The sequence below is a fragment of the Coffea arabica genome, chromosome 2c, assembly GCF_036785885.1.
Source record: "Coffea arabica cultivar ET-39 chromosome 2c, Coffea Arabica ET-39 HiFi, whole genome shotgun sequence".
Classification (NCBI taxonomy): Eukaryota; Viridiplantae; Streptophyta; class Magnoliopsida; order Gentianales; family Rubiaceae; genus Coffea; species Coffea arabica.
The window spans coordinates 36521303-36545740 of record NC_092312.1 but is presented as its reverse complement, the minus strand read 5'-3'; the positions used below and the strand labels follow the sequence as shown (position 1 = coordinate 36545740).

General features: G+C 39.4%; 1 protein-coding gene across 1 annotated transcript; it reads left to right on the top strand.

The window, feature by feature from the left end:
- The first annotated feature begins 8068 nt into the window (after positions 1-8068).
- LOC140035645 (uncharacterized) lies at positions 8069-11188 on the top strand. The gene is made up of 4 exons (XM_072076954.1): positions 8069-8315; positions 8406-8596; positions 9596-9883; positions 10031-11188. Exons 1-4 carry the CDS (start codon positions 8069-8071, stop codon positions 11186-11188), a joined length of 1884 nt encoding a protein of 627 aa, XP_071933055.1.
- Positions 11189-24438: the final 13250 nt, after the last annotated feature.

Below are 24438 nucleotides of genomic sequence, written 5' to 3'. Positions count from 1 at the left end.
AAGTCACTTTTAATCACCAAATTTGATCCTTGCTCCGTACCCGAAAAATCATCCGGCGAAAAATCGCGAAAACCCTAATTTGCTCCAATCTTGAAACCAAAAGTGAAACCCTACTTTCTAGGTTTATTTACACTCGTTGTGGGGTGCTTGAGTAGTAGGGCCATAATAAATGAATAATTTCCAAATAAAAGGAATTTTAAGAAAAATGTGATGAATTTCACAATTCCATAGAATAAAATTAGGGTTTTGAATCAAATATGAGGGATTTAAACATAATCACAAGTAAACTAGGGTTTTTTGATTAAAATTTTAGGGTTTCTAGTCTTTTAAAACAAAATAAGGTTTGTAGACACCAAATTTTGAATAATTTTATGTAGCATCTATTTCATGATTTTCATTTTTAGATTGCTTGCATTTTAGTTCGTTATTGTGTGTTTTGCACTATTAGTTGTTATGATGTTTTAGTTTTATTCATTTTCGCCCTTTTAGTTGACCTATTTCATTTGCTATTCATTCTTATTTACTTTTAGTTTTAGTTTTTAGTTTTTAGCTTTTAAGTTTAAGATTAGTATCGAGTTTTTAGGAAAAGAAAAGGAAAACATCAAAAATATGTTTTAGTCATTTTTATTCAATGCTTTCTTGGAAAAAAAAGAGAAAAGGAAAATCATAAAAAAAGAAAAAAAGAAGAAAATTGTTCACAAAAATACGTTCAAATTCAATCTTTGGGCACTTTAGTTATTTCTATCAAGTTAGTTTGAGAAAAAGAAAATGATAAAAAATGAAAAAATTTAAAAATTAAAAATGGCCATTTTTGTTTAGTTTTTTGTTTAAAATTATTTTTGTTTTGTTATTATTATTATTACCTGGTTTTTGTCAATTTGTTATTATTTATATTTTATCATTTCTGTATTTATTAAGTTGGAAGTTGAAAAAAAAAAAAAAAAAGTAAGTAGCGGCATGCAAGCTGCGTCAAAACGCAGCTTGCAGGGAAGGATTTGCAAGGAAGGACTGGGGAGCCTTGGCTGCAAATAGGTAAGAAAAGACTGTAGGTTAGGGGAGGGGGGCTTCATATAAATAGAAAAGGAGGGAGTAGCCGCAAGGGAGGAAAAAAAGAGAGCCACGGCGCATGAAAAAAAAGCTAAGTGAAACTAGAAATGCAGAGGATTCCAGGGAGGATGGCGGCTAAGAAAATTGAGAGGAGAGATTAGGGAGTGACCGACTGAGAACAAAGTGAAAAGAGAGGGGGTTAGGTTTGAAAGCGTCAATAGAAAAACGGCAAAGGGAGCTACGGCAAAGGCCAGAAAAATTCCAGATTTTGCACTGCCTTCATCAAAGCCAGTTGCAGGTCCCTTCTGAATTCCGGTCTCCATTTTCCTCAAGACAAGATCTGTCAGGTAACCCCTCTTCTTTTCATCTTTCTCCTCTATACATACACAGAATTATATTTGGTTTCTGTCTTCATTTCCTTTTTCTGGTCGGCACTTTCATTCCCTGTTCCTGTCCCTGTTCCTGTCGATTCCATGTTCCTGTCGACTCAGATTTTTGTGTCGATATGAATTAGGAGAAGAAAATGAAGTCTTGATAAATATGTGGGCTTTACTTTATCGTTTCAGTCTTTGTTCTCCATGTTGAAGTGATTATCAGTTTCTGGTTTGAGTTGGAAAGTTTGAAGCTCACCTGAGCTTGATAAAACCGTGACTTTGAGACCATGTGAATCCAGTTTTTGCTCTCACTCGCATGCTTAGTTTCGAGTTTTACCAAAATTTTGCTATCTAGTGTCAATAAAATTGCCCTGTTGTCTTATGGATTGGTTTGTCTTTCTTTTGTGCTGTTTCTTTTGGTAGTAATACATGTGAGTTGCATGTTTTTGTTGGGATGAGAACGGATATAATATATTGGCATGTGAGCAATGGATTTGACATCCATGAAGAGTTTTGAATAAACTTTAGCAGGTCGTAGTTCATCCGTGTGTTTCCTCTTGCTGTTTTCCTTGCCTGTAACAACCCAGTCCACCAAGAGGCTTTCATTACCTACTTGATGATATAAATTGGGCAAAGGGTGTTGGGTTTGTGTGTTTGGGGGCTGAAACACTTGAATTGAGATCCAATGCTTGCTGGGTAATGAATGAAATCTGCTTGTTGGTTTTGCTAGATCCCTGTGTTGCACGCATGCTTTCTAGAATCCTTCTGTGATATTTTTCTGAGTTGCCTGCTTGTTTGGATCATGGTGGTGGTGCAGTTAGTGGCTTGGTTTAGGATTGGGATGTTGGGTTTAAAAACATCTAATCAAAGTTGGGATAAAAATTTGAATCCGTAGGAAAATTGCAGCAGCTTTCAAAAGTCAAATGTTTGCATGTTTTTCCAGATTTTTTAAGTTTCTTAGCCTGTTTAGATGCTCAAGGTCTTGATTTGGTTGCTTAGTTTAAAGTTTTGATGTTTGGTGGATCAAGTTTTGATCAAAGTTGTATTAGATTCTGAAGTTCATGTTCGAAGATGAAATGCAGCAGGCTTGTACATTTGACTGCCGAAGTTCTTTTGGTGTTGTTTGAAATGTTTGCTTTGTCCGTTGTGAAAGTGTTGGGAAGCTTAGCAATAGGAGCCAGCAGGTTGCTTGGCCTGTGGTTGTCAAAATAAAACAATCTTGTTGCGGTTTCCTTTCCTTCTTTTGTTACTGATCAAAAAACAGATTTGCTGTCTTAATCTTGCAAACAAGTTTTATGTTTTGATTTGGGTCAATAATTTATGGGTTGATGATCTTGTTTGTTTGATGAAATGGAGGTAGTTGCACCTGGAAATTACTGAAATTTTGAAAACAAAAGGGCCGCAAGCTTCATTCTCTATGTTTAGTTGTTGAAGTTTTCAAACTTTGGCTAGCTGCTGAAAATCTGTTTTGAAGCCATGCGTTTCTTGATGCAAAATGAAAGGATTGTGTGTTTGTTTGCTGGGATCTAATGTTATTTGAAAGCTGATTTTGGTGAAGTGATGGTTGCAGAAGCTCTTTGTCTACGTAGCTTGCATGAAGATTGCATGAATATTTTTCAGAAAAATTACAGTCCAACCCCTCAAGTTTCCCCTTATGCCACTATGGCCCAAGTAATTGGAACATTTAATCAATTTGATCCCTCTAAGTTTCTCTTTGTGCCACAATAGCCCAAGCATGTTTTAGTATCTTGTAATTAAGTCCTAAAATCATTTGCAACTTCAATCATTGTTTGACTCTTTCTTTATTTTTGGAATCTTTGAAGTGCTTAAACGATTTATTAGGTTCAATTGATTTGAGTAGTGCTTGCATTTGGGTCTTAGTAGATGTTATGCTTGGGGATTGGATGATCATGCCTTTTGCCTTGGTCTTTAAGTAGTTTTGACTTCATTGAGTTGCAATTGAGGGAAAGTTTGATGTTTTGGTGGATTCAAATTGTTTAGTTTATATCTTATCACTAAATTGGTGCATTGATCATTTGTTTAATGGTTTTAGCCCAATTTAGAACCGTTTCCATTCATTAGCTTCACAAGCGGGGGAAGGTATAACTTTCTTTTATCCTCTTTACTTCTCTCTTACGTGCTCCTACGTGTTACGTGAATATGCATGTCTACTTTGCTTTCTTAATTCCTTGCATTTATTTCATTTACTTTTATTTTTATTTAAGTTATTCATTATGGGGTATGTGTACACCTCTTGGCTTGTAATAGATAGGGCATAGCAAGTAATTTGGTCCATTTTCCCTTTCCCTTTTGTTTTAGTTAGCAAATGTAATGGTTGCATGCCTATGTGTTATATGTTAAATGCTTTATTAGGATTTTACATCTAGTCAAGCATGCTAAGTGTTATGTGCTACGTGTTTATAAGTGATTCGCATGTCTACTCGCTTTTTGTAGTATAGATGAATGGAATGGATGAATGTACGTCACCACACTAGTCCAACGCTAGTTGTGGCTTCTTTTATCGTTTCCACTAGTCCAACGCTAGTCGGAATTCATAGAATGGGCTAGTCCAATGCTAGACCCAATAGGTTCTTTTTTCCCTTTTTCATTAAGTGCATGATCACCACATATCACGCATTTTTCCTTAGTTTATCACTTGGTATGTTCCTCAAACCCCTTCACTTTAGGACTTGCATCTCATGCTAGTTAGGGTTCATTTGCGTGAAAATCCCCTCTTGATAAGGGAAACGAGCGAGTGTGGCTACTCGATAGCCTTAGCACGCTAGTTTTACCTTCTAATCCGAGGGAAAATCAAAGTCGAAAATTAGGCGTCATCCCCGTACCCAATTTGTTGCATTCCCTTAGGGACATACTTTCATTTTTTCTCACTTCCATGCTCTTTTAATCACTTTTTCTTTCCACATTTCTCAATCCATATTTTTCACTATGTTTTACTCATCTTACTCCACAAGTAGAATTCAAGTTTCATATATATTTACAATCCTATCTTCATTCATTTGCACACACTAATACTTTGATTTTTCATCCAAATTCACACGTGCACTTTCTTTACACATGCGCACAGAAACACTTTGTTTTTTTTACACCATTTCATACATGAATCTTTTCATACACTTGCACACTTGCACTTGAGTCACCATTTGCATCAATCGACCTCTATGAGGTTTCCCTTTATTGGCCGCCACAATTCATGTGGTTTGGGACCAAAAACCTCACGAGAGACATCGTAGAATTTAGGATTGCATTTTTTCGTTTTCGCATTCATATAGGCATAATCCAACATGCAATACATACCCTGGGTAGAAAGTCAGGAAAGTTAGGGTTAAGTTACGCAACTGGCCTTGGCTAGGTCAAAGGGGTGCCTTGGAGTCTATCCTTGCCTTCCCCTTTGTCAAACGTGACTCCCGAACCTTTTTCTTTGTTTTACGTAGACTAGGAGTCGTTTTAAAAAGGGTTTATTATTACTTAATTCATTTTTAGGTGACTTGGTACACCTTAAATCATTACCAAGTGGCGACTCCAAACTTTTCATTTCAAAACCCTTTTTAAAACTATTTTTTGGGTCAAATCATCGCTTTCCAAAGTCTCATTGAGACCCATGTCTTTTCAACTCACAAAAATCATTTTCCAATCAAAATTGAAACAATACATCTTTCTCAAACGATTTATTTATTTATCAAAAAAATGGGGCTCGACAGTTGGCGACTCCACTGGGGATTTCCTAAGTGAGTCCAAGCATTTTGACTTAACCATTCGTTTCCTTTTTCTACCCTTTCTATGCATAGCATTTGGATATTAGGATTGCATTTTTCATTTTTAGGACCTTTTGTCTTATGTACATAATCAAACCAATCCCTCGACTCACGAATGTATGTTTGAATGAATGTTTACTTGTTATCTCGCGCTTGCATTGCATTTGGGGGGGTGTGTGTCACCTTTAGAGCCTCGCGTGGTTCTCAACCCCTTCCCTCAAAATAGGGAACACCTCATACGTGCACGTTTATTTATTGTTATCCCATTTTATTTTATTTTATTTTTCGTGGGCGCTATCCCACACCGCCTTGTAGGATTAGGATCGATCGCCTTGGGTAGGCGGATGGTGTGCACTGCACCCATAGCGCTACCTAAGGGATCACTCGAGCCACCGATCGAAGGCCTTGGGAGTGATGACCCTTGGTCTTTAGGTCTGAAGGCTTGGGGACCTTTTAAACCTTATCGAGTCTAGTCGCATTAGTGAACCCCAACCTCATGCATCCATATTAGAATTTTCCTAGGTTAGAGTCGGCCTCACCCTCTTTTAAGCACATTAGGCACGAGGGAAGGGGTTCTACCCCTTTTACTTGCTTTATTATATTTCTTTTCTAAATTGCTCCCAATGTGTTATGTGTACTATCAATTGCACTAACCATTCTTTTGTTTTCTTGGCTTGCATTCATGTGCCTTAGCAATAAGAGGCCACTTTGGCACTCTTTTAGTGACCTACCCATTAGATAACTCACATGTTTAAATTTCAGTCATTGCACTTAATTTTCAATAAATACATTTCATTTTAGACCTTTTTCCCCCGATGCATTATTCATGTCCTTTAGGCCATATTTGTCACATATTTACATCGCTTTAATAAATGCCATCATGCATTAAACCTTAGAAGGAACGCCAATTAGGCAATTTCCATGTTAGGGAAGCCAACCCTAATCCCATGGGTATTTAACCCGACCTTTGGGGATTTTGCACGTCTATTTTTTGCAATTTAACCTAAGGGGTAAATCCCAAGGTAAGGTACTAAAAAGTGAATTTCTCCTTCAGATGGCTCCATGTCGAATGTTAGACCATATACCTCGTGAGCTGATTGATTGGAAGAACAACATGGGGCATGAAATGAACCGACTGTTCCTGTACATAGGTCATCTACCAAATCTTTTGAATATAACCCCGAACACAGCAATCATTCAAGCACTGCTCGAGTACTGGGATCCCAATGGCTCCATTTTTCGATTTAGGGAATGTGAGTTAACACCCACTCTAGAGGAGATAGAAGAGTTATTGTAAATGACTGGGAAAGGTAGCCCTATGGTGTACCCAACTAATGGAACTAGAGAGCAATTTTGCAAGTTTCTAGGTTTGAAGCAAGATAGCATGGATCAACACCCGGATGCAAAATCATGTCCACTCGAATTCTTGTACAAACGATTTGGGGAAAGGGATTCTTACGACCGACACCACGACGACTTTTTCATTAGCAGAGAACAATGGGAAGGAAAACGAGTACAAGCCTTAGGACTAGCCTTGATCAGTTTACTACTATTCCCGCAGAAACATGGAAAGGTTACCTTCTCAACAGTTAACATGATTCAAAGTGTGTTTCTAGGAATCAAGGAAAAGACCCCTACTTTGGTGCCTATCATTATTGCTGATATCTTCACCGCTGTTACCGAATGCCAAAAGAAGAGGGGGTTTTTCTATGCATCCAACTTAGTGCTTCAAATGTGGGCGATGGAACATCTGTCAAAGAGAACACTGAATCCATTGGGATCATGCCTTCCAACAGCAAACTGGGTTGAATCGCACCGAGAAAGAGTTATAAGATACTATCGAGTCGCATCTCCTAGTGTGTTTATTCAGGAATTCAATGCATTAACTTCAGATAAGATACAGTGGGTTCTCGATTGGACGAAAGTAAGGGATCCAGCCTTCAAGACTACACAATTTGACTTCATTCCGTTAGCAAGCACTAGTGGGTTGGTTATGTACATTCCACAACGAGTTATGAGACAGTTCGGGTACCCGCAGAGAGTCCCAACCATACAAGGAATGGGACGTATCGAAATCAATACAGTTGCTGAATGCCGAAGTATGGTGTTGGAAGCTTGGGGGAATCTGTGTAGTTTGGACAACCTGCATTTGGACCAAGTGAATAAAGAAGAGCCTAGGGTCGTCTTGGAGTACAACGACTGGATCAAATCAATAATAGAACAAGGAAGAGAAAGGGTACCGTCAGTCGCTATTACTTTAGAAGAGCAGAATGAGAAATTGAGGAGAGAATTGGAAGACCATCAGCTGCAGATCATGGTGGCTGACCAAACATTGGAAGCAGCCCGTGCGCAATTGAGGAAAGAGGCAAGGAAGACCGAGAAGTTGGAAAAGGCATTGAGTGCATTTGATAAAATCCAAGATGAAATTCGAAAGCTTAGTATTGGGAGTTCTAGGGAATCCCAACACACTAGACTAGCCAGGCATGAAGATTTTGTAAGAATGGTCAGTCGAACCATCAATGAAGTTGTAAAGAAGGACTGAGCTTATCCATATTTTAATGAGAATTCCTGCTTTTATATTCACTTACAGGTTTGAAAATGGGATTTTACCCCGAAGGCTTGCATCATGCTAGGCCTACCCTTGGCACAAAAGGGCCCCCCAAATAGGACATGCATCCGAATTGTTCAAATAGTTACTAACTCATGTCTTTTTCTTTTTCTTTTTCTCTTTTGAATAAATTGCAGAAATTCAATAACGATTGGTTTATCTAAAGCAGTCTTTTGCGTTCTCAGGTAAAATTTTTCAAAATAGCTTTTCGGAAAAGCCCCATTATTACGCGATCCCGAAGTAGAGCCCAAAGGAATCGTGTAAACATGAGTAATCAACCTGAATCGTCCGACAAGACCACTGCTGCTTCTCAACCAGAAGTCCCGAGTCCTGGAGTTCAGTTGGCCGAGTTACTTGCTAAGTTTGGGGAGATGGCCTCTGAGATGGTTGCCCAAAAGAAGATAATAGACGAGCTTGTCAGTAGCGGGGTACAGCCGGAGCTTCCCCACGTAATACAACTGCAATCTGAACCCTTTGTTATTCCTACAGTTCAAACTACTGTTCCCATGCAAGGTCCACCCGAAGGGACTTTCACCTACCCCACCGTTCATCTGCCATACACTTACCCTCCTAATCCTTCATTTTTCCCTACTCCTATGCAAGGCCCACAACCTCAAGTCACTGCAAATATACCACCTGAGACACAAGCTTTTTATTACCCCACCACTGAGCCTTATCTGCCAGACCATTTTATTCAAACCAAACCAGAGGTGGGAGGATCCTCCTCTGCTCCCATTGATGTGAAGTTATTAAAGCGCCTGGACCGTTTCGATGAATTCATAAGGAAGAGTCAGGTGCTGAACAAGCAAGGAGTTTTGGATTACGATGAGCTGTGTCTCTTTCCGAATGTGCAACTGCCTGAGGGGTTCAAAACTCCTAAGTTTAACAAGTACGATGGGACGGGTAATCCAAAGACGCACCTCCGACTATTTGCAAACAAATTGGGAAAGCCTGTGGACGATGAAAACTTGCCTCTAAGGTTGTTCCCTGAAAGTCTGGAAGGGGACGCACTTGACTGGTATTCAAATCTGAAACCTGAAGACGTAAGAACCTGGATTGACTTGTCCAAGGCTTTCGTAAGGCAATATGAGTATAATTGTGAGTTGGCACCGACTAGAACCACCTTGGAAGGAACCAAAAGAAAACCCTCCGAAAATCACAAGACTTATGCCAAGAGGTGGAGGAAAATAGCTGCCAAGGTGGAGCCTCCGATGACCGAGGAAGAAATCATCCGTACTTTCATCAAGGCCCATAATCCTCCATATTTTGAAGAAATTTTCCGTATGACTGGATGTTCATTCGCGGCAATTGTAAATAAACTTGAAGAATTTGACGACTTTGTAAGAGCTGGGAAAATTGTTAATGTATCTGCCCTGAAATCGCAAGTAGAAGCTTTGCAAGGGCGAGGAAGCAGTGAAAAGAAACCACAATTCAAAAAGAAAGAAGGAGATACAACCTTTGTTTGGAACCACAACCCTTCACCCCGACCCCGATACCAACACAACCCAACCTACCAACAACCTTACCCTTACTACTCAAACCCACACCCTGTATATACTACCAATATCCACCACCCTCGACCTCGCCCAAACTATACTAACCCACCTTCAGCCCCTTTCCAAATTTCCCAACCAAATCCACCCCAAAACCGACCTCGTCCACCATATAACCCAAGATTTCCTCCTCCAAATAGACCTGTTTACAATCATCCTCAACCTCATGAACCTTACAACCGACCCCTAAGCCGTACTTTTACCAATTTAGGTAGGCCTTTAGACCAACTGTATGACCAGTTAAGGGCCTCTGGAAAAATTGGTACAGTACCACCTCCTACCTACCCGTATGGCATGCCCGTTTGGTATAACCCGCAAGCTGTTTGCGCGTATCATTCGGGGGCACCTGGGCATGCAACTTTGGATTGCAAGGCGCTTAAGCATAAAGTTCAGGATATGGTTGAGTCTGGAGAAATCGTGATCAGAAAAAGGGAGGCACAAGGGCCGAACGTAAATCAAAACCCCTTGCCAGAGCACGTCGGGGTCATTATGGACGATGCGGAGTACGAGGAACAAATCAAGAAATTGGCAATAGGAGCTGAAGTGTTTGGGGTCACGGACCAACCATTTGTCATAGAGTTGCCATTCGAAGAAGATAACAAGCCTTTTGTCTTAGATCTCACGCCAGCGGAGAGTGAAGCTTTGAAACCAGTAGTCATCGAATTCCCGAAGCAGGAGCCCGTATTAAGTCTGCAACAAGTGCCGTGGAATTACGATGAGCCTAGCATACAGATCGGGGAAAATTCAACTGCAAAGAAGGAAGTGTCAGTAGTTACCAGATCGGGGAAGACTGTAAATCCATTTGAGACTACTACTCCAATTCAAGCCAATAGTTCTGAGCCACCCATCAAACCAACAATCACCGAGAAAGAAGCTGTGGATTTCCTTAAACGACTCCAGAGAAGTGAATACAACATAGTGGAAAAGCTAAGCAAATCACCTGCCCAGATAACCATGTTGGACCTACTTTTCTCTTCGGACGTGCATAGGGATGCATTGATCGACGTATTAACAAGAGCTCAAATTCCGAGGGACATTTCTGTTGATAATTTTTCAAACGTGGTTGGGAGCGTATTATTCAACAAACAAATTGCTTTTTCTGATGATGAATTGCCGACGGAGGGCATTGGACATAATAAGGCGTTGTACATAACAGTGAGGTGCAACGGAAAAATGCTGCCGAAGGTGCTAATTGACAACGGGTCCGCACTTAATATCTGTCCTTGGAGTACCTTGGAGAAGCTAGGATTGCAAGACATCAAGCTAAGGCCTTCAGGGACTATCGTTAGAGGGTTTGATGGAGCGCAGAGGGAGCCAATAGGAGAGGCAGATTTAGTAATCGAGATGGGGCCGGCCCAATTTCAAATATCTTGCCAAGTCATGAACTTCCCGAGCATTTACAATATCTTACTTGGAAGGCCATGGATTCACAAGTCGGGGGCTGTGCCGTCTTCGTTGCATCAATTGCTCAAGTTCGTGGTAAATGACAAACTAATCACTATCTTTGCTGAAGAGGACTGCCTGGTGATCACCGATTCTGGAGTTAAAGAGGAGGGTAGTCAAAGTGTTACCATGTCCCCTCACAGCACATCCGATATAGTCTCCGTAAGTTGGATCACAATGGAGGAACAAACTCTCTCAAAGGCCAGTGTAATGATGGCTAAGGAAATGATTCGTGGGGGATACAAATTAGACAGAGGATTGGGGCGTGAACTGCAAGGGATCCTGAAGCCAGTGGAGATTATGGAAAAAAGGGATACATTCGGTTTGGGTTTCCAACCAACCGCCAAGGACATCAAAGAGATGAAAGAGCGCAAAAGAGCAGAGAAATAGGGCAGGCACAGGGTTTTTGACATTCCACCACTGTGGTATACTTTTCCACGACCAACAGAGGTTGTCACATCAGAGGTTAATCCAGTTGAAGAAATTGAAGCTAGTTTGGCCCAATTGTTCGTAGGGGCAACATTTGAAGATAGTTTTCCAGATGAGGCTGACTTTCCTGACATCCCTGAAGGGTCAATTTCTAATTGGACAGCCGAGTCCCTGCCCGTTCGGAAGGAGTTTCGGTAAACTGAAAGAGGTTTATCATTCATGTGAATTCATGAAAATACTTTTGCATCTGTAAATAGCCAATGAAAACAATTTTCCTTTTTGACTAACGTTTGTGCATGTAAATATTGTTAAGTTTTCATTTCCATTTGCTTTCAATCAAAGGTTTTATGAAAATGCACAAGTTGTTCTTGTCATTGTTGTTTATTCGCTTGTTTATATTCATATTGTTTGTTCATTTGTTTGTTGTATGCTTATTTGCTTATAATCCCACATTCGTTAATTCTTTCAGATGGCCAAAAATAAAATTATTTGACCCTTTGGATATCACAGTTCTGGAATACTGTAGACACCAAATTTTTATTATTTTTAATTTCGTTTTTATCATTTTATTTATTTATTAATTGGGTTAGACACCAAAAGTGGCTTTAATTCTCTTAAATTTGGTTTGAAAATTGTTAATTTATTTTTAATTGATGTTTGAAGAAAAATGAAAATGAAAAAGAAAGAAAAATGTGTGGATAGGTGGAAGTGTGCATGTTGGACAAGTGTACAAAATAATCATTAGACAAGTGTCTAAGGAATTGTAGGACAAGTGTATAGAGGGGTAGGTGTCAAGGACACTTGTTGGGCTTAGGGAATTTTTGAAAAAAAAAAAGAAACAAAGAAAAAACAAGCTACGGGGTGGAACGGAAAAGAGAATAGCAGAAACACAAAGGAGGAAAAAGAGGGAAGGTTTCGGACAGGCAAAAAAAAAAAAAAGAGAAAAAAGAACAGAGCAACAAAGGAAAAAAAGGGGACGGCTAAAAAAAGGGAGCAAGAAAAAAAAAAAAAAAGATGGCCGACAGGGGGTTTTTGGGTCTGGAAAAATAGAAGAAACGAGAGCAGGGGCGGCGGACAAGGAATTGGGGGGAGGTTACGGAAGCAAGGGGGACGGAAGGAAAAGAACAGAGGCCAAGAGAGGTTTGGGCGAAGAACAAAAAGCAGAGCAAAAGAAAAAACTGAGAGGAATTGGGAAGGGAAAAACGGCAAAAGGAATCTGCAAAACTTGGGGAAGCTCGGCTAAGGAAGAAAAACAGAGAGGCTAAAAGAAGAGGCTACGGGGGCGGCGGCTAAAAATCTGGGCAGAAGGAGAAAAAACAGAGGAGCTTGGCCGACAAGGAAAGGCTTGAGGCGGTTGGGGTTTCGGGCATGAAAGTTGGGTAAAACAAAAGGAGTGAGAGAGTGAGCTGAAGGAAAAGAAAGGCAGTAGGAGGCGGCGGGTTTATGCAACGGAAACCAAAAGCAGAGCAAAGGCAAAAGCAGTGGGCGGCTATGGTAAAAAGGAGCTGAGGAAAAGAAGACAGAGGGGAAAAGCTTCTGGGCAAGGAAAAGAAAACCGAGCGGAGGAGTCGCAATTCGCTGCTGCTACCAGGACCTCACCACCAACCCATCATCGTAGCCTGTGAATTTCACCAAGTGAAAGCACGGTAAGTCACCTTTCCTTCGAATTTCAGTTGACCGTTCAAACATAAATGCTGAAAATTTCAACTCAAAGAGTGTTTCTTGTGGATTCGTTGTGGCAATTTTGGTCGATTATCTGCAATTCCAAACATGATGCACGCGTTGGTTGGGCTGACTTTCTTTGTTTCTGACAAAATTTTGGGCCGGTTACAGCATTGATTAAACAAAGAATCGTAGAAATTCTTAACGCCCCTTACCTGTCTGATGAAATGCCTGAACCAGAAATTGGAATCAAAAGGGAAGATTTTCGTGTTTTTTCTGTTCAAATGGGACTCTGGCCAGTCCAAAGCTGGCCAGAATACATAAATTTGCTATTCGGGAAGAGAAAGAGATGCCATGAACTTTTGATATTGATTTTGTTCAATTTTGCTGTTTTTGTATTCAATAATGATGTGATGTTGTTGCTGTGTAAGTTTGGCGGATTTTTGAAGCATCAGAAGTTGTAAAAACGTTCCCATCTCATTCGATTTGAAGAAGAACGCTTCTGGGAAATATGAAGCTAGATCTTTGAAAAATTGCAATTGACCCTTGCACTTTACTTTTCTTTAATTTCGACCCCAAAATTGTTGTAATTCCTTCAATTGGGTCCTTATTTGCATTGCATGGAAACCCCTCAAGTCTCCCTTTATTCTGATATGGCCCGAAATCTGGAAAATTGAACTAATTTTACCCTTTTAAGTTTAATCCTTTGTTTGCATATTTTTATGTGATTTGTTTGGATAGATTAATTCTTGTTTGTAGGTTATAATTGAGGTTTAATAATTTTATTTGGATTTTATCATGATTGGGTTCAATAAAACAAGTGGTGTGGGTTAAGAGTTTTTTTTTGTTTGGGTTTAAGAAAGTGGATTTTGGTTTGGGCCAAGGGATAGAAGCCCACCGATTTTGTTGGGCTTTCGGTTGGGCTTTGAAGGTTTTGGCCCAAGCAAATAAGAAAATGGCCCAATGGTTTGGACCATTAAGAAACCAGAAAATGATTTTGCAAATCGGTCCTTGAAGTTCTCCTTAACTGTACTGTGCCCCTGGATATTTTCAACTACTTTCAATTCAGTCCCTGGTTTAATTGCAAATGAGTCCCTGAACTTTATTTTTCTTTAATTTTGGCCCCAAAATTTTGCCAATCTTTGCAATCAAGTCCTTTCTTCTCTTGACTTCTTAAATGTGGGTTGTTGACATGATTTAATTGATTCAAATTCATGTTTATTTTTATCCTTTGTGATTATTTGTCAAATAAATTGGCACCTTGACTCCTTTATTATTTTGGAGGGTAAATAAGTTGATTTCACTCCATTAGAGCTTCATTTCAAGGGAGGTATAATTTCTTTTATCCCTTTTGTCTCTCCTATGTGATCCAATGTGCTAAGTGTGAATCGCATGCCTAATTTGCTTTCATTACCATTCTTTAGTTCCATTATTTCATTCATTCTTGCTTTTATTAAATTATTCTTTTAAATGGGGTATGTGTACACCTCTTGGCTTGTAATAGATAGGGTGAGCTTTCTTGTCCATTTTCCCTTTCCCCCCTTTGTTTTAGTTAGCAAATGTAATAAGTTCATTGCTTGCTTTCGTTGCTACGTGTTTAATCGCTTTATTAGGTCCTTGCATCTAGTCAAGCATGCTAAGTGTTATGTGCTACGTGTTTATAAGTGATTCGCATGTCTACTCGCTTTTTATAGTCATGAATGAATGTGATGGATGAATGGACGTCACCACACTAGTCCAATGCTAGTTGTGGCCCCCTTTCCCGTCACCACACTAGTCCAATGCTAGTTGTGGCCCCCTTTCTCGTCACCACATTAGTCCAACGCTAGTTGTGGTTCATTGTTCCGTTTCCACTAGTCCAATGCTAGTAGAAATCCATAGAAAGGGCTAGTCCAACGCTAGACCCAATAGGCTTTTTCCTTTCTTTTCATTAGTGCATCATTTGCTTGTTCACCACATATCATACAACTTTCTGTAGTTTTATCATTGGGCATGTTCCTCGAATCCCTTTCCCCTCACTTTAGGTTTTGCATCTCATGCTAGCTATAGGGTTCATTTTGCTTGAGTGTCCCCTTCCGATAAGGAAAACGAGCGAGTGTGGCTACTCAATAGCCTTAGCACGCTAGTTTTGCCTTCTAATCAAAGGGAAAATCGAAGTCGAAAAAGTTAGGAGTCATTCTCACACCCGACCTGATGCATTCCTTTAGGTTCATTCATTCTCATTTATCACTTACTCATTTTTTTTTTCCAATTCACATTTCCTCATCACTTTTCCTTTCCTTATTGTTCAATTTGATTTCTACTTCATAAAATTGCACTTAATTACACCTATATGCACTTATCACTATATTTCATACACTTGCACACAAACACTTGGATTTTTCATACAATTTCACACATGCACCTTTTCATACACTTGCACACAAACACTTGGATTTTTCATACAATTTCACACGTTCACCTTTTTATACACTTGCACACTTGCACTTTAGCCATCATTTGCATTAATCGACCTCTATAAGGTTTTCCTTTATTGGCCGCCACAATTCATGTGGTTGGGACCAAAAACCTTACAAGAGATATTTTAGAATTTAGGTTTGCATTTTTTCCTTCTTTTTGCATTCATGTAGTGCATCCAAATGTAATAAATTCTTTGGTTAAAACAAGAAAATCTTTGATTAAATCATGCAACTAGCCTTGGCTAGGTCAAAGGGGTGCCTTGGATTTTATCCTTGCCTTCCCCTTTGTCAAATGTGACTCCCGAACCTTTTTCATTGGTTTACGTAGATTAGGAGTCGTTTAAAAAGGGTTTCTCACTACTTTTCCCTATTTTTCTTTAAAAATACACTTTTTAGGTGACTTGGTACACCTTAACTCATTACCAAGTGGCGACTCCGTATTTAGTTTTAAAAACCCTTTTTAAACTATAATTTTGGGTCAAATCGTCGCATTCTCAAAACCCCATTTAGACCCATTTTTCTTTTAAATCACGATTCATTTTCCAATCACGACTTGGAGGTCTGTGAATCCGAACTCCAAAGCGAGAGTGATAATGAGGAGGTATTCGATTCTTTTGCAAAGGACCTTGAACAATATGAGGAAAAACCAAAACCGAACCTGGAAGAAACAGAAAAGGTTAACATTGGCATTGAGGATGAAGTTAAGGAGGTGCAGATAAGTATTCATTTGAATGAAAGGCAGAGAAAGGAGATGCTTGAATTCTTGACCATGTTCCAGGATGTATTTGCGTGGTCCTATGATGATATGACTGGCATTTCAACTGATGTGGTGGTGCATAGGTTACCCACAGACCCTTCTTTTCCACCCGTAAAACAAAAACCCCGAAAATTCAAACCAGATATGAGCCTCAAAATAAAAGAGCAAATTGAAAAACAACTCAAAACCAACATTATCATTGTTTCCCATTACCCAATTTGGCTTTCAAATCCAGTCCCTGTTCCAAAAAAGAGTGGAGAGGTGAGAGTTTGTGTTGACTATAGAGACCTTAATAAAGCCAGTCCTAAAGATGATTTCCCTCTACCAAATATTCACATTCTCTTAGACAATACTGCCGGACATGAGATTGAAACCTTTTGCGATTGTTTTGCTGGCTACCACCAAATTTTGATGGCAGAAGAGGATAGGGAGAAGACTGCTTTCATTACCCCTTGGGGCACATTTTGCTACCGAGTGATGCCTTTCGGTTTAAAGAATGCCGGAGCAACATATCAGAGGACCATGACAACCCTATTTCATGATATGATCCACCGAGAAATGGAGGTCTACGTGGATGACATTATAATCAAGTCTAAAAGGGCAGAGGACCACTTGGTTGATCTGAAAAAATTGTTCGAGAGACTACGGAAGTACAATTTGAAGTTAAATCCTGCAAAATGCGCCTTCGGAGCACCTGCGGGTAAGCTGTTGGGATTTATTGTCAGTAAGAGAGGCATAGAGATAGATCCAGCAAAAATCAAAGTAATTCGAGATATGCCAGTGCCAAAAACTCAGAAGGACGTGAAAAGCTTTTTAGGGAAGATCAATTTTATCGGGAGGTTTATCGGCCAATTAACTGCCACCTGTGAGCCATTGTTCAAATTGTTGAGAAAGAATGTACCGTTGTATTGGAATGAGGAGTGTCAACGGGCTTTCGACAAGATTAAAGATTATTTGTTACATCCGCCAGTCTTGGTACCACCGAAGCCCGGTCGACCATTAATCATGTACCTATCCGTGCTTGAAGGAGCAGTTGGGTGTGTTCTAGGTCAACATGATGACTCTGGAAGGAAAGAACAAGCCATTTACTACCTAAGCAAGAAGTTCACGCAGTACGAGGCTAATTATTCATTCATTGAGAAAAGCTGCTGTGCATTGGCCTGGGCAGCCCAAAAGCTTAGACACTATCTGTTGAGCCATACCACGTATCTTATTTCCCGGTCTGATCCTTTGAAGTATCTTTTGGAGAAGCCGATGTTGACTGGGCGTCTGGCGAAATGGCAGATAATTCTCTCAGAATTCGATATTGTTTTCACCTCACAAAAGGCGGTCAAGGGGCAAGCTATAGCTGATCATTTGGCGGAAAATCCAAGGGATGATGATTATCAACCACTCCGTACTTATTTCCCTGACGAGAGGGTCCTATTTGTAGGCGCTGCAGATGATATAAGTGAACAAAGTCCTGAATGGAGGCTTTTCTTCGATGGAGCTTCGAATTCTCTGGGAGCTGGAATTGGAGCTGTTTTGGTGTCACCCGAAGGGAAGCACTACCCTGCCGCTGCCAAATTGCAATTCGCTTGCACAAACAATATGGCCGAATATGAAGCTTGCATTTTTGGTCTCAAAATGGCTTTAGAAATGGAAATTAAAGAGTTGATAGCTTTCAGTGATTCAGATTTGCTCGTACACCAGACTTTGAAGCAGTGGATAACCAAGGATTCGAAAATTCTGCCTTACCATTGTAGTTTGCTCACTCTGGCCAAGCAATTTCAAAATTTAGAATTCAGACATCTCCCGAGAGCCCGAAATGCATTTGCCGACGCTTTGGCCACTCTAGCCTCTATGATCCAGTATCCAGATGAATTGAAAATCGAACCAATCCAGATTCAACTTCAAGACAAGCCTGCCCACTGTTGGGTTGCAGACGAGTCCTCTGATAATATGCCTTGGTATAAGGATATTAAGGAGTTTCTCAAAACTGGGTCCTACCCTCAGCATGCTGGTACAAAAGACAAGAATTTTCTACGTAGAATGGCTTCAAAATTTTTCTTAAATGGAGAAGTGTTATACAAAAGAACCTCAGATTTGAACCTTTTAAGGTGCATTGATGAAGATGAAGCTCAATATATGATGAAAGAAGTGCATAGTGGCGTTTGTGGATCTCACATGAATGGCCATTTGCTAGCGAAGAAAATCATGAGAACCGGATACTTCTGGCTTACTATGGAGCATGATTGTATAGACTTTGTCCGGAGATGTATAAAATGCCAAATGCACGGTGACATTATACGCGCTCCACCCACTGAATTGCATAGCATGACCGCCCCGTGGCCCTGTTCAATGTGGGGTATGGACGTGATTGGGACAATAGATCCTCCTGCTTCAAATGGACATCGATTTATATTGGTGGCGATCGAGTACTTTACCAAATGGGTTGAAGCTGAATCATTTAAACATGTAACGAAGAAAGTAGTTGCCAGTTTCTTGAGAGATCATATCATTTGTCGCTTTGGAATACCCGAAACGCTTATCACAGACAATGCCAAGAATCTGAACAATGACATGGTAGATGGACTATGCGAGCAATTCAAAATCAGACACCGCAATTCTGCCATTTATAGGCCACAAATGAATGGAGCTGTAGAAGCCGCAAATAAGAATTTGAAGAAGATTATCCGCAAAATGACAGAAAGGTACCGCGATTGGCATGAAAAGTTGCCCTATGCATTAATGGCGTATCGGACTTCTATCCGGACGTCAACCGGGGCAACGCCGTACTCACTCATGTATGGAATGGAAGCTGTATTACCAGCTGAGGTTGAAATTCCGTCGCTACGAATCCTTATGGAAGCTAAACTGGAAGAAGCTAATTGGATCAAGCAGCGTCATGAGCAATTGACTTTGATAGATGAAAAGCGATTCAATGCTATCTGTCATGGTCAGTGCTATCAGAAACGTGTGGCCAGGGCTTATAACAAAAAGGTCCATCAGCGGACATTTGAAGAAGGTGACAAAGTACTAAAGCGGATTCTATCAATGCAAGATGAAGCTAAAGGCAAATTCGCTCCAAATTGGCAAGGGCCATTCATTATCCAAAAGGTATTACCTGGCGGAGCTCTTATTTTAGCGGAAATGGATGGACGGGCATTCCCTCAACCCATCAACTCAGATATGTGCAAAAAGTTTTTCATTTGATCAAGCAAATTTTTTTTAAGAAATTCATGCAAATGGCGAAATGCAAGTCAGGCCATCTTCTTTTACACTAAAAACATTTTATCTCTACTTGTCCCCTTTGAGCCATCAGAATTGACAAATTTCATTTGATCACCCTTGAGAATTGCAAACCCCACACTGGGGCAAATTTATTTCGAAAACGAAAAAAAAACGAAAAAAAAAGAAAAAAAAAAACCCTACACTGGGGCAAATTTAGTTTTAAAGAAAAATGCAAAAGTGAGGAAAAATGCAATGAAAGAATGCAAAAGAGAAAATCCAATTAAACTGGGGCAAATTTTCCTCGGTTTCATTTCAAAATGGTGCAATCTCAGTTCATTTCACACCTCTTATCAAAATCTGCTTTTAAGCCTGAATTTTTCTTGAAAACACCCTACCTGACCTCATTATAAAAGCCCAAAGTCCTGGCTTTCGTCACTTGCTGCATTTCTACTAGAAAATTTGTTAATCAACTGGCAGGTGATGTCCATAATGCCTTCGCCCAATTTCTCAAGGGAAGTGCATTTTACTGATGCTAGAATCTTTAATGCATATATTCTGAGTCGACTGTGGTCAAGAGATTTCGTTGTTCTTTAGGTGAAAACCCGAAAGGGCGCCTCAAAAAAAAAAAACAAAAAAAAACAAAAGAAAGAGGAAAAAAGGGAAAAAATCAATCAAAAAGTGATGGGGCAACCTTGGTGAAAACCCGAAAGGGCGCCAAGGTCGGTTTTTCGCAACGAATGAGCACGAGAAGGGACAGCTGGTGACCTGGTTCATTCAAACTTTTCCTCATGTTTGTGATATTTTTGCCAGTATCGAATTCCGAAACAGATATACCCCAAGTTTCGAATATAATATTGTTTGGCCAAACTTGTACAAACATTCTTTTACAAAATGTACTCTTATAAATCTCTTGGTTCCTCTCAATTATTTGTGTTCGACTGTTTGTGATTGTTTGTATTCTTTTGCATTCTCATTTTTGCCTGACATAGGAAATTCATTCTGCATATATCATTGTTTTATATGACATTTTCATGCATCATTCTTTCACCATTGAATTCGGACGAATGATAAACCCTAAGGTTTGTTCAAAGATGGGGAATTCGGTCATTTATCGCAGTGGTTAAAAAGTAACACGACTGCTACACGGATTTGGGTGAAGTAGTAAACACGTGCTTATCAGTCTCAGAATCTGAAAGGTTTCAAAGTTGCAAGCTCGACTAAGGTGTACGCCGCAAACTAGAGGCAAAAGAATCACAAGACTCATGTTTACACGATTCTCAAGGCTAATCGGATCAAATGATGGTGCCGAGTCCATTACCACTTTTTCTTTTCTTGCAGGAACATTGCAAACATTCTATTTCTCGCACTTAAATCAACGTCAGAACTGGCTCCCCAGTAAGCAACGGTGAAGTGATAAAGTTGTTAACGAAGTTTGAGCATAAAGAACGACGTCAGTTATCGTTTCAGTCACAAAAATCAAAACTCCCTTTTGCTGCAAAAGTGTGAACTACTTTCAGGTAAAAACTCAATTTATTGTTTAAACATCCCCAGTGAAGTCCCGTTTAAATTCTGTTCGGGTCAGTCCCGTTTAATTTCTGTTCAGGTCAGTCCCGTTTAATTTCTGTTCGGGTCAGTCCCGTTTAAATTCTGTTCGGGTCAGTCCCGTTTAATTTCTGTTCGGGTCAGTCCCGTTTAATTTCTGTTCCCCCGTTTAAATTCCTGTTCGGGTCAGTCCCGTTTAAATTCCTGTTCGGGTCAGTCCCGTTTTAAATTCCTGTTCGGGTCAGTCCCGTTTTATTTTTCATGTTCGGGTCAGTCCCGTTTTCAATTCTGGATCGGGTCAGTCCCGTTTTATTTTTCATGTTCGGGTCAGTCCCGTGTTATAATTCCTGTTCGTGGGAATCTTTTGCAGCCCAATAACACAGGTAAGCATTTGGTGTCTACTTCTTTGTCTCAAGTTTTTTCAAAACTCAGACAAAGAGGGGCAAACTGTAGACACCAAATTTTGAATAATTTTATGTAGCATCTATTTCATGATTTTCATTTTTAGATTGCTTGCATTTTAGTTCGTTATTGTGTGTTTTGCACTATTAGTTGTTATAATGTTTTAGTTTTATTCATTTTCGCCCTTTTAGTTGACCTATTTCATTTGCTATTCATTCTTATTTACTTTTAGTTTTAGTTTTTAGTTTTTAGCTTTTAAGTTTAAGATTAGTATCGAGTTTTTAGGAAAAGAAAAGGAAAACATCAAAAATATGTTTTAGTCATTTTTATTCAATGCTTTCTTGGAAAAAAAAGAGAAAAGGAAAATCATAAAAAAAGAAAAAAAGAAGAAAATTGTTCACAAAAATACGTTCAAATTCAATCTTTGGGCACTTTAGTTATGTCTATCAAGTTATTTTGAGAAAAAGAAAATGATAAAAAATGAAAAAATTTAAAAATTAAAAATGGCCATTTTTGTTTAGTTTTTTGTTTAAAATTATTTTTGTTTTGTTATTATTATTATTACCTGGTTTTTGTCAATTTGTTATTATTTATATTTTATCATTTCTGTATTTATTAAGTTGGAAGTTGAAAAAAAAAAAAAAAAGTAAGTAGCGGCATGCAAGCTGCGTCAAAACGCAGCTTGCAGGGAAGGATTTGCAAGGAAGGACTGGGGAGCCTTGGCTGCAAATAGGTAAGAAAAGACTGTAGGTTAGGGGAGGGGGGCTTCATATAAATAGAAAAGGAGGGAGTAGCCGCAAGGGAGGAAAAAAAGAGAGCCACGGCGCATGAAAAAAAAGCTAAGTGAAACTAGAAATGCAGAGGATTCCAGGGAGGATGGCGGCTAAGAAAATTGAGAGGAGAGATTAGGGAGTGACCGACTGAGAACAAAGTGAAAAGAGAGGGGGTTAGGTTTGAAAGCGTCAATAGAAAAACGGCAAAGGGAGCTACGGCAAGGGCCAGAAAAATTCCAGATTTTGCACTGCCTTCATCAAAGCCAGTTGCAGGTCCCTTCTGAATTCCGGTCTCCATTTTCCTCAAGACAAGATCTGTCAGGTAACCCCTCTTCTTTTCATCTTTCTCCTCTATACATACACAGAATTATATTTGGTTTCTGTCTTCATTTCCTGTTTCTGGTCGGCACTTTCATTCCCTGTTCCTGTCCCTGTTCCTGTCGATTCCATGTTCCTGTCGACTCAGATTTTTGTGTCGATATGAATTAGGAGAAGAAAATGAAGTCTTGATAAATATGTGGGCTTTACTTTATCGTTTCAGTCTTTGTTCTCCATGTTGAAGTGATTATCAGTTTCTGGTTTGAGTTGGAAAGTTTGAAGCTCACCTGAGCTTGATAAAACCGTGACTTTGAGACCATGTGAATCCAGTTTTTGCTCTCACTCGCATGCTTAGTTTCGAGTTTTACCAAAATTTTGCTATCTAGTGTCAATAAAATTGCCCTGTTGTCTTATGGATTGGTATGTCTTTCTTTTGTGCTGTTTCTTTTGGTAGTAATACATGTGAGTTGCATGTTTTTGTTGGGATGAGAACGGATATAATATATTGGCATGTGAGCAATGGATTTGACATCCATGAAGAGTTTTGAATAAACTTTAGCAGGTCGTAGTTCATCCGTGTGTTTCCTCTTGCTGTTTTCCTTGCCTGTAACAACCCAGTCCACCAAGAGGCTTTCATTACCTACTTGATGATATAAATTGGGCAAAGGGTGTTGGGTTTGTGTGTTTGGGGGCTGAAACACTTGAATTGAGATCCAATGCTTGCTGGGTAATGAATGAAATCTGCTTGTTGGTTTTGCTAGATCCCTGTGTTGCACGCATGCTTTCTAGAATCCTTCTGTGATATTTTTCTGAGTTGCCTGCTTGTTTGGATCATGGTGGTGGTGCAGTTAGTGGCTTGGTTTAGGATTGGGATGTTGGGTTTAAAAACATCTAATCAAAGTTGGGATAAAAATTTGAATCCGTAGGAAAATTGCAGCAGCTTTCAAAAGTCAAATGTTTGCATGTTTTTCCAGATTTTTTAAGTTTCTTAGCCTGTTTAGATGCTCAAGGTCTTGATTTGGTTGCTTAGTTTAAAGTTTTGATGTTTGGTGGATCAAGTTTTGATCAAAGTTGTATTAGATTCTGAAGTTCATGTTCGAAGATGAAATGCAGCAGGCTTGTACATTTGACTGCCGAAGTTCTTTTGGTGTTGTTTGAAATGTTTGCTTTGTCCGTTGTGAAAGTGTTGGGAAGCTTAGCAATAGGAGCCAGCAGGTTGCTTGGCCTGTGGTTGTCAAAATAAAACAATCTTGTTGCGGTTTCCTTTCCTTCTTTTGTTACTGATCAAAAAACAGATTTGCTGTCTTAATCTTGCAAACAAGTTTTATGTTTTGATTTGGGTCAATAATTTATGGGTTGATGATCTTGTTTGTTTGATGAAATGGAGGTAGTTGCACCTGGAAATTACTGAAATTTTGAAAACAAAAGGGCCGCAAGCTTCATTCTCTATGTTTAGTTGTTGAAGTTTTCAAACTTTGGCTAGCTGCTGAAAATCTGTTTTGAAGCCATGCGTTTCTTGATGCAAAATGAAAGGATTGTGTGTTTGTTTGCTGGGATCTAATGTTATTTGAAAGCTGATTTTGGTGAAGTGATGGTTGCAGAAGCTCTTTGTCTACGTAGCTTGCATGAAGATTGCATGAATATTTTTCAGAAAAATTACAGTCCAACCCCTCAAGTTTCCCCTTATGCCACTATGGCCCAAGTAATTGGAACATTTAATCAATTTGATCCCTCTAAGTTTCTCTTTGTGCCACAATAGCCCAAGCATGTTTTAGTATCTTGTAATTAAGTCCTAAAATCATTTGCAACTTCAATCATTGTTTGACTCTTTCTTTATTTTTGGAATCTTTGAAGTGCTTAAACGATTTATTAGGTTCAATTGATTTGAGTAGTGCTTGCATTTGGGTCTTAGTAGATGTTATGCTTGGGGATTGGATGATCATGCCTTTTGCCTTGGTCTTTAAGTAGTTTTGACTTCATTGAGTTGCAATTGAGGGAAAGTTTGATGTTTTGGTGGATTCAAATTGTTTAGTTTATATCTTATCACTAAATTGGTGCATTGATCATTTGTTTAATGGTTTTAGC

What these genes read in the sequence shown, in the direction of transcription:
- LOC140035645 (XM_072076954.1), top strand. Translation starts at nt 8,069, where the DNA reads ATGAGTAATCAACCTGAATCGTCCGACAAGACCACTGCTGCTTCTCAA. An exon ending in AACTACTGTTCCCATGCAAG is followed by an intron (nt 8,316 to 8,405) that starts GTCCACCCGAAG and finishes CTCCTATGCAAG; the next exon opens with GCCCACAACCTCAAGTCACT. An exon ending in AATTCATAAGGAAGAGTCAG is followed by an intron (nt 8,597 to 9,595) that starts GTGCTGAACAAG and finishes CTGTATGACCAG; the next exon opens with TTAAGGGCCTCTGGAAAAAT.